Here is a 9,968-nt window from a genome sequence, read left to right on the forward strand (position 1 = left end):
CACTCTAAGCGGTGGATCACTCGGCTCATGGGTCGATGAAGAACGCAGCAAACTGTGCGTCATCGTGTGAACTGCAGGACACATGAACATCGACATTTTGAACGCATATTGCGGTCCATGCTGTTATGTACTTTAATTAATTTTAAAGTGCTGCTTGGACTACATATGGTTGAGGGTTGTAAGACTATGCTAAATTAGTTGCTTATTCTTTTAGTCAATTAATAGAATTTAAGCATATGGCATATTATTGGATTGTATTTTTCAATCCATAATATTAATAGCATAAAAAGAAATATAGAAAATATATTCTTGAATACCTCATATTTGAACGAAAATTTATGATAAATGAGAATCTTAGTATTCCCATAAAAGAAAAAATTTTCAACATTATTTAAATTATATTAAATAATACATAAGAGGAATGTCTAGCATAAAATAAATTTTTATTCTAGAATTAATTCACTCTATTGTATTGAGAAAAATTTATAATAAAAAAAAATATATGATACTAGCTGACCCGGCCACGCGTTGCTGTGGTTTGAAACAGAAAATTTAACACAAATTAATATAACATTTATTCAACAAATACTTTAAAAATTTTTGTTTAACAATTAATACTCTAAATTAATAATTAATAATTGTAATAAATCACAGTTCCAATGTTTAATGAAGCGCCAATCGGTGTACAATATTTTTGGTCAATCGGTCTTTGGTTAATACAAATAAGCTTGATGGTCTTCCTACTCGTGAACAGGCCACGTATAATTGCCCATGAGAGAAACATGGATTTTTCAAGTCTAAACCGCAAATAGACATTGTTTGACCTTGAGATTTATTTATAGTCATCGCGAAAGCTAAAAGAATGGGAAACTGTAGTCTTTTAAATGGTATGGGAGAATCGGATGGTATCATCGGAATACGTGGTAACAAAACGATTTCTCCTTTAAATTTTCCGGTCAAAATAGTTGCTTCAAGAACGTTTCCAGTGATTCTTTTGATCACCAACCGTGTACCGTTACATAGTTTAGGAGGGTTTAAATTACGGAGTAAAATAATCGGTGATCCAATTTTCAATCGAATATTGTGTGGTGGCATTCCTGCTATTTCTAAAGAATTTAAAAATTCAATTGGGAAATTCACTGCCTCGTTTTCTTCTACAGTAGCATCAATAGACTTGAATGACATTAAATCACCTGGTAATAATTGTTGTATCTGGTAGTTAATCAGATCTACATCAAAATTTTTTGCTGCCAAAATTGCACGATTACTAAGCCAGTTATGATTTGAATAGTTATTTAGTATGTCTGGGAAGACGCTCTCAATCAGTTCATTTTTAGTTTGAACAACAGTACAGAAATTATCTGGTAATCTAACATGTTGAGTATCTTGTTGAAATTCTATTTCACCGTTTCCAAGATCCAGTAATTGCTGAGAAAATTTTCGTGCTGTTGGATCATTTTGGAGTAGTACTCGCCTGTTTTTTGTCAGTCTGAGTGTTTCAACATTTCTCCATAAAATTGATTGTTTTAGACATCCATTAATTTCATCTGCAAAAGTGGAGCGAGGAATAACTGGCAACGTTTGCCGGAAATCACCAGATAGTAGTAAAATAGTACCACCGAAAAGTCTGTCATTATTGTTTAAATCCTGCATAGTCCTATTTAATGATTCGAGCGAATGCTTATGAGCCATAGTACACTCATCCCAAATTATGATTGAAGCCTTCCGTAATACTGTTGCCATTCCGCTTCTTTGTTTGATGTTACACATTGCATTTGGATTGTTATGAATAGCTAATGGTAGCTTGAACGCAGAATGTGCTGTCCGCCCACCATCCAACAAAGTAGCAGCTATGCCTGACGATGCAACTGCTAAAGCAATTTTTTGCAGTGACCGAAGTTTCGCAAGAATAAACGATATCAAATGTGTTTTACCGGTTCCACCTGGTGCATCTATATAAAAAAACCGCCTGTTTGATGCCAAACAATCAACAACCAACATAATTCGATGGTATATGTTCTTCTGCTCGTCAGTTAATAATGGTTCATTGTTAGTAACAAATACATTTAAATCGAGAGTATTAAATTGTTCTTCTCGCTGCAAATCACTATTCACCAAGTCTGTAGCTGGGCAATTAGGAGATGGAATACCATAATGACTAAGTGATGAATTTGTGTGAAGTCTAAGTTTTGACAGTGGTTTATTTGTTTTTATCGGTAGAGTATATCTTCTGTCATGGAGTTTTTATATTTTTCCCACAATGTAGATGAGTGTGTTGGAAAACATGTCGTCAAAATAATGGCAAAGAGTTGACGAATAATACTCGGCGAGGACGCTAAAGCAGCATCAGAAAGTGTCAGATCCCAATGGTTGTCATCTTCTAAAAGTTGCAACGCGTGACATGCATCTTGATACGTACTGAACACTTGGCCATTAACTGTTCGTAAAAATTGAAAAGAGATTGGTCCAGGAACATTCACCAACAATAAACGTAGATAAAAGCATTCACGTTGTTTTGGATGTACAGTATAAAGTCGTCCCAGTGTCTTCGCTTTAAATATGCCTGGAATTGAAGGATGTGGTTCTCCCTTTTTACGCGGTTCCCATTTTTTAGCTGACGTGTTCCATGTAAAATAGCATGGAATATCAGTATATAATAATTTTTTTGCGAATTGACCATTCACATTATTTTTTTGGCAAAGAGTGAAAAATTCAGTTAATGTCGGTTTTGGCGGTTCAAATGCTCTTTGGAGAATATTCTCTTCAGTGCAATACACACGTTGCCCATTTTCAAGATGCACTGCAAGATGTTGGATAGCAGGTTCTCTGTGGTGTATGGGAAAGCTAAGAATACGCAAGATAGCTTCATTGCTGCTAATATATCTACCCATTTGGTAGCGTGCTATTTCATCATTTTCGTTTATATTTTGTACTCCAAATACGGCTAAATCGCTGCCCTTATTAACGTACTTACAAATATACTTGATGGATTTGACAGAACTGCAAAGCTCAACATTAATATGAGCTTTATACGTTTTGGAGAGTAGTGGTGAGTATGGTACCACCCATTGATTGTCAATTTCTAATTGTACAGAATTTGATGTTCTCATTTGAAATGTATGGCCGCCACTATCAGCGTTTCTGCGGCGATAGAATGGATAACCATCAATATCAGTAATGGTATCGTTTGTTAATTTCTTAGGAAAATTTTTTTTACATCTTCCATTTTCCATGCATGGTGATGTCATGTTAAAAGTTCCACACGGTCCATGAATCATCTGACTTCTAACAATATTAAATAATTCTTGATCAATTGAAGAATCTGGAATTTCCGCTGGAATAATTTGATCAATTTCCTCTGGACGAATTCTATCTTCAAGCCAAATTAAAATTTGAGCATGAGGTAAGCCTCGTTTCTGCCACTCAATTGAATATAACCAACAACATGTTTTGCCAAAAACTGAATATTTTACAATAAAATCAATTAAAGATTTCAACTTTTGTTTAAACACTCGTGAAGTAATATCGTGACGATGTATTGATTGTTGACTTGGTAATAGTAAAGATTGGATTTCCTCCCAATTTGGATTGCACGTAAATGTTATAAACAAATCTGGACGACCGTAATGACGCACATAAGTCATTGCATTCTGTATGTATTCTTGCATGTTTCTTGGACTACCTATGTAGCTTGAAGGTAAAATAACAGCACTGCCGATTTCATTGGTGTTTAAATTTCCATCAACGTTTCCAACAATAGCATCTCGTAAGTGAATGTAATCCTCTGATCGTAGTTTAGCTTGGTTGAACCGAATGAATCGCAAACGTTCGCTTTCAATCTTAGCAAACATATCTACAACGTATTGATGATACAATTGACGATATCGAAGGATATAGTTGTCCTGATTGTGTCTAATCATTAATCGATATGCATAGTAGTTCATTGAACTAACAGTTTTATGTAATTCATTACCATTGACTGGATTACACTGTTTAATGTTGATATGATATCCATCTTGTCCTTGCCAGAATATCAGTGGGTACTGGAGTGCATCGTACGAACGGTGCAAATCTGAAATTCTACTCACTGAATTATCTCGGCGAGTAATTTTTATAGATCTGTTGTCAACTGGATCACCAACCATAATAATAGCAACTTCATCAACGGTTGGAGCATTGAATCTGCCGGCGTGTTCTCCCAAAGGTACTTTGTCCGCTTTGATGACAATTTGATAATTGTCACTTTTTAATTGTGGTGACACTCTTTTAAACAATTGAACCAATTGATTACTGTTCTCCAAAAATAATTCTAATGAAAATACAATTGCTCGCTCTTCTGCTTGTTCAATGAAATTATACTGGCATCGAGTTGTTACACGTTCTTCACAATTGCCCATAAAATAGATTTGCAGAAATTTTGGATCTTCATTTGGCATTGGCATCAATGATCCAATTTGATGGTATACTTGGCCTTGAATTTTAAATGTTGTCTCAAAATTACGACCATTAGATGACAGATCACAAACTTTGGATGCTCCAAACGACGTCATTTGAAAGCAAGAATTAAATTTTCGCGTCTTACGCAAAAATAATTTCGACTCATTTGAAATGCCAGAAAGAAGAGATTTCAAAGGTTCAGGTGGAGTAGAAAGTGGTGACAAAACAACTTTTCCTGATGCACAACACATGCCGGGTGTTTCATTGCGAAATTTCAACGCCTGACAATACTCGCATATTTTGTCCATGGCACCAATAGTAACTTTGGAATGAGCCGAGTAATTGATGTCTGGTTCATAATTAAAAGCAAGACGAACAATTGATCCACGTGTTACTGCCCGGCTGGTCCGCTGATTTTCTTGGTTTCGCAGTCTAAATGAATCTACGTGTTGTTCACGTGCCAGCCTGGTTCTCAATGCATTTTCTTGTCGACGATTATCACGCTGTTCTCGTGACTCTCGAACACGAATTTCAGCTGTGCGAATTCTTTGAGTTGCATTTCTTTCTTCACTCTGTTCGACTGATTCATTAGCTCTTTGAACACGTGCATATCAAGTCTTCTTGCTACGGGCATTAAGGTTAGATTTTCTTGGCCGCATTTTACTAAAAATATTAATTTAATTTTTAATGTGAATGAATTTCGTTGTTTTCGGATTTTGTATATTTGGCTGTATTTATGTAACTGTCAAAGTAATGTAAGCAACGAAGACAAAATGAAAAATTATTCAAAAGAAGCGACGTCAAGTTATAACACATGTATAGTGGGAGTCTATAAGAAAGTAACCACATTAATGTGTGGTGCCATCTATCAGGTGCACAGGACAAAATTTTACAGTTCTCTGTAAAGAAACTCACTTGAGGCGCCATCTGTTCCAGACTTATGGAACCTACGACTAATGACAACAATCAACATTGATGATCAGTTTATTGTTAATTATTAATTGTTGAGACAATTAATTGAAATAATAACTATCCTATCATTCAAGTTGGACCAAATTACATATACATGCCAATTTTCATGAATATCAGTTGACTCGTTTTTAAGTTATTTCGGAACATACACAGTGACACTGGATTTTTATATATTAAGATGTGGAGGAATAATGTTGTTAATTTTATTAATTATTATATTATGAATTTTAAAAAGGGATGAAAAGATTGAATAATATTTGAGTAATCAAGATATAAAAATATATTTCTTTAAAATAGCAAATAGCAAAAAAATTAAATAAAAATAAACAAATCAATCTAAAATATATTTTATACAACCTCACTTCATATGGGACTACCCCCTGAATTTAAGCATATTAATGAGGGGAGGAAAAGAAACTAACAAGGATTTTCTTAGTAGCGGCGAGCGAAAAGAAAATAGTTCAGCACTAAGTCACTTTGTCTATATGGCAAATGTGAGATGCAGTGTATGGAATATCTTAATATCTAGTATGAGAAATTAACGATTTAAGTCCTTCTTAAATGAGGCCATTTACCCATAGAGGGTGCCAGGCCCGTATAACGTTAATGATTACTAGAAAGATATTTCCAAAGAGTCGTGTTGCTTGATAGTGCAGCACTAAGTGGGTGGTAAACTCCATCTAAAACTAAATATAACCATGAGACCGATAGTAAACAAGTACCGTGAGGGAAAGTTGAAAAGAACTCTGAATAGAGAGTTAAATAGTACGTGAAACTGCTTAGAGGTTAAGCCCGATGAACCTGAATATCCATTATGAAAAATTCATCATTATAACTGTAGTATTTAATTTTAAATATTATAGTAATAGTGTGCATTTTTTTCATATAAGGACATTGTAATCTATTAACATAATAAAATATTTATCAAAAGATCATTGGTTTTTAAGTTTATTCAAATTAATTTGCTTTTAGCTTATTAACATAGAATAATTACTGATGATTTGATAAAGTGTTGATAGATTTTATTATATATAATGCTAAAATTCTTTTGAATTTTACAATAATATTATTATCATTGATTTTAATATTAATTGTATGCATTTATATGATTAACAATGCGAAAGATTCAGGATACCTTCGGGACCCGTCTTGAAACACGGACCAAGGAGTCTAACATATGTGCAAGTCATTGGGTTATATTAAACCTAATGGCGAAATTAACTTAACTGTATTAATAATGGGATTAATTTTTAATGTATTACATTATTAATTCAATCCCGGGGCGTTCCATATAGTTATGTATAATGATAATTTATTATTATTTATACCTCTAACTGGAGCGTACCTTGAGCATATATGCTGTGACCCGAAAGATGGTGAACTATACTTGATCAGGTTGAAGTCAGGGGAAACCCTGATGGAAGACCGAAACAGTTCTGACGTGCAAATCGATTGTCAGAATTGAGTATAGGGGCGAAAGACCAATCGAACCATCTAGTAGCTGGTTCCCTCCGAAGTTTCCCTCAGGATAGCTGGTGCATTTAAAAATTATGTAAAATAATCTTATCTGGTAAAGCGAATGATTAGAGGCCTTAGGGTCGAAACGACCTTAACCTATTCTCAAACTTTAAATGGGTAAGAACCTCACCTTTCTTGATATGAAGGTTGAGGTTATGATATAATGTGCCCAGTGGGCCACTTTTGTTAAGCAGAACTGGCGCTGTGGGATGAACCAAACGTAATGTTACGGTGCCTAAATTAACAACTCATGCAGATACCATGAAAGGCGTTGGTTGCTTAAAACAGCACGACGGTGGACATGGAAGTCGTAATCCGCTAAGGAGTGAGTAACAACTCACCTGCCGAAGCAACTAGCCCTTAAAATGGATGGCGCTTAAGTTGTATACCTATACATTACCGCTAAAGTACATGATTTATAATACAATTTCGGTTGGATTATAAATTTTGAAACTTTAGTGAGTAGGAGGGTACAATGGTGTGCTTAGAAGTGTTTGGCGTAAGCCTGCAAGGAGCCGCTATTGGTACAGATCTTGGTGGTAGTAGCAAATAATCGAATGAGACCTTGGAGGACTGAAGTGGGTTTCGTGTGAACAGTGGTTGATCACGAGTTAGTCGGTCCTAAGTTCAAGGCGAAAGCCGAAAATTTTCAAGTTTTAATGAAATGAAAAGAATGAATTTTTATTCCATAGTAATTAAACACTTGAATAATTTTGAACGAAAGGGAATACGGTTCCAATTCCGTAACCTGTTGAGTATCCGTTTGTTATTAAAAATGGGCCTTGTGCTCATCCTGGCAACAGGAACGACCATAAAGAAGCCGTCGAGAGGTATCGGAAGAGTTTTCTTTTCTGTTTTATAGTCGTACTACCATGGAAGTCTTTCGAAGAGAGATATGGTAGATGGACTAGAAGAGCATGACATTTACTGTTGTGTCGATATTTTCTCCTCGGACCTTGAAAATTTATGGTGGGGTTACGCAAACTTCTCAACAGGCCGTACCAATATCCGCAGCTGGTCTCCAAGGTGAAGAGTCTCTAGTCGATAGAATAATGTAGGTAAGGGAAGTCGGCAAATTAGATCCGTAACTTCGGGATAAGGATTGGCTCTGAAGATTGAGATAGTCGGGCTTGATTGGAAAGCAATACCATGGTTTATGTACTCGTTCTGGGTAAATAGAGAATTTCGATTATTGTTCCCCGGATAGTAGTTACGTAGCCAATTGTGGAACTTTCTTGCTAAAATTTCTAAAGGATTTATTATTCTATATATACTTTTTAAATTATAACGATTATCAATTAACAATCAATTCAGAACTGGCACGGACTTGGGGAATCCGACTGTCTAATTAAAACAAAGCATTGTGATGGCCCTAACGGGTGTTGACACAATGTGATTTCTGCCCAGTGCTCTGTGAATGTCAAAGTGAAGAAATTGAAGTAAGCGCGGGTAAACGGGGGGAGTAACTATGACTCTCTTAAGGTAGCCAAATGCCTCGTCATCTAATTAGTGACGCGCATGAATGGATTAACGAGATTCCCTCTGTCCCTATCTACGACTTCCAGTGCTGGGAAAAGTACTGGAGAGAGTTATGGTGGAACGACTTCAGGATCTAACGCGGGATATGTGGTCGGATAGGCAGTATGGTTTCAGGAAAGGACGCAGTGTAGAGGATGCTTGGATGTATGTCCAGAGTGCCGTTAGGGAGAACGTCAACGAATATGTCCTTGACTTCTAGAGGACAGGGTTAAGATAAGGTGGCAAGACCGTTGGGACAATAGCCCTAACGGTAGGGTGACCTATGGGTACATCCAGGACGTTAGGTTTGTAGAAGAAAACCCAGACTTCCGATTCTGTCTGAGCCTGGGTTTTCTGCTTACTGGACTGGTCCTCTGAACGCATTTCTGCATCAGAGGCACCTTTCTGACACGCCAGAGTGTATGTGTGGGGCGCGTGTTGAAGATTGGGCGCATGTTATTGCGCTCTGCCCGATGTACTCGGACATTAGGCACCTTGAAGGAATGGGGATTAGTTAGACTAATGGACGATTAGACGTCAGCGGTGTGATCTTCACTAGTCCAAATACCGAACAGTTAGGGTCGTTTGATAGGTTTGCGCGTGAATTGTTCAGGCGGCGGAGACAATTAGCTGAAAATAGGGGTTAGATTAAGGGTGAAAGATAAGGGGTAGGGATTTAATCCCTGGTCACCAGTACAGATCAGTATGGAAGCTCAACTGGTAGTAGCTTCGGCTACGAGGTCTGACCGGAGACTTAATTCTGGTACCACGGGGAGCAGGGGCCCTTGGAGTTCGCTCCAACCTGCTCATGCGGACTGGCCCTTCGGGGAGTATCGTGGTGGTTGTAGTTGATGCCCAAATGCGGGAAGAGTGTTTTGTTCACTCAATGTGGAGTTGCACTGCAACCGGGTGCCGGACCCAAAGTACGGCAGAGGTGTTAGATAGGCCTCGAACCTCACCAAGGTGTGTAGTGTGTCCATTCCACACTACCAATCGGTACTGAAAAATGCCTGGCATTTTCGGGGCGCTGATCAACGCATTGTATTGATACGCCGTGCTTTTGAGCACCGTGAGGTAAGGCCGTCGATGGCAGGTACTCACGTAAAACACACCGGACGCTGTCCCTATCTACTCAGGTCTACAAGATCTGTAGGGGTCGTAAGAGGGAGGATATCACCTCTCTCCGCGTTGGTGATACTGTATTATCGACGTGGAGAGACTGTGCTGGGGTTCTGCTAGGAGCGTTCTTTCCTAGGGCGGAGGCTCGGGTATCTCAAACGTGTGAGGTACCTGTTCCTCCACTAGATGAAGGGGAGCTGGGATACGCCTTTGGCCTGGTCAGGTGTAAAAGATCCCCAGGTTTTGATGGTTTGAACGGAGAGATGTGTAAAAGCATGTGGAAGTTCATTCCGGAATACTTGGAGGCCATTTACAATAAGTGCGTGTGGGAGAGATATTTTCCACGGGAGTGGAAAAGGGCTAGGGTCGTTCCTCTCCTGAAGTCCCCTGATAAGATCAGGAGT

General features: G+C 37.7%; 1 protein-coding gene, 1 non-coding gene and 1 pseudogene across 2 annotated transcripts; 2 read left to right on the forward strand and 1 right to left on the reverse strand.

Moving 5' to 3' along the window:
* LOC138858318 (5.8S ribosomal RNA) lies at nt 1–179 on the forward strand. The gene has a single exon (XR_011397459.1). It is a non-coding gene; the product is annotated as a 5.8S ribosomal RNA (ribosomal RNA).
* Nucleotides 180–2,210: 2,031 nt separating this feature from the next.
* Nucleotides 2,211–4,745, reverse strand: LOC138858310 (uncharacterized). The gene has a single exon (XM_070112799.1). It carries the CDS (start codon nt 4,743–4,745, stop codon nt 2,211–2,213), a length of 2,535 nt encoding a protein of 844 aa, XP_069968900.1.
* Nucleotides 4,746–5,762: 1,017 nt separating this feature from the next.
* LOC138858479 (large subunit ribosomal RNA) lies at nt 5,763–8,517 on the forward strand (annotated as a pseudogene).
* Nucleotides 8,518–9,968: the final 1,451 nt, after the last annotated feature.

The sequence above is a fragment of the Bactrocera oleae genome, unplaced genomic scaffold, assembly GCF_042242935.1.
Source record: "Bactrocera oleae isolate idBacOlea1 unplaced genomic scaffold, idBacOlea1 ctg00000009.1, whole genome shotgun sequence".
Classification (NCBI taxonomy): Eukaryota; Metazoa; Arthropoda; class Insecta; order Diptera; family Tephritidae; genus Bactrocera; species Bactrocera oleae.

Bases quoted from the DNA above. Each gene is read 5' to 3' on its own strand.
- LOC138858310 (XM_070112799.1), bottom strand. From the start codon at position 4,745: ATGGACAAAATATGCGAGTATTGTCAGGCGTTGAAATTTCGCAATGAA.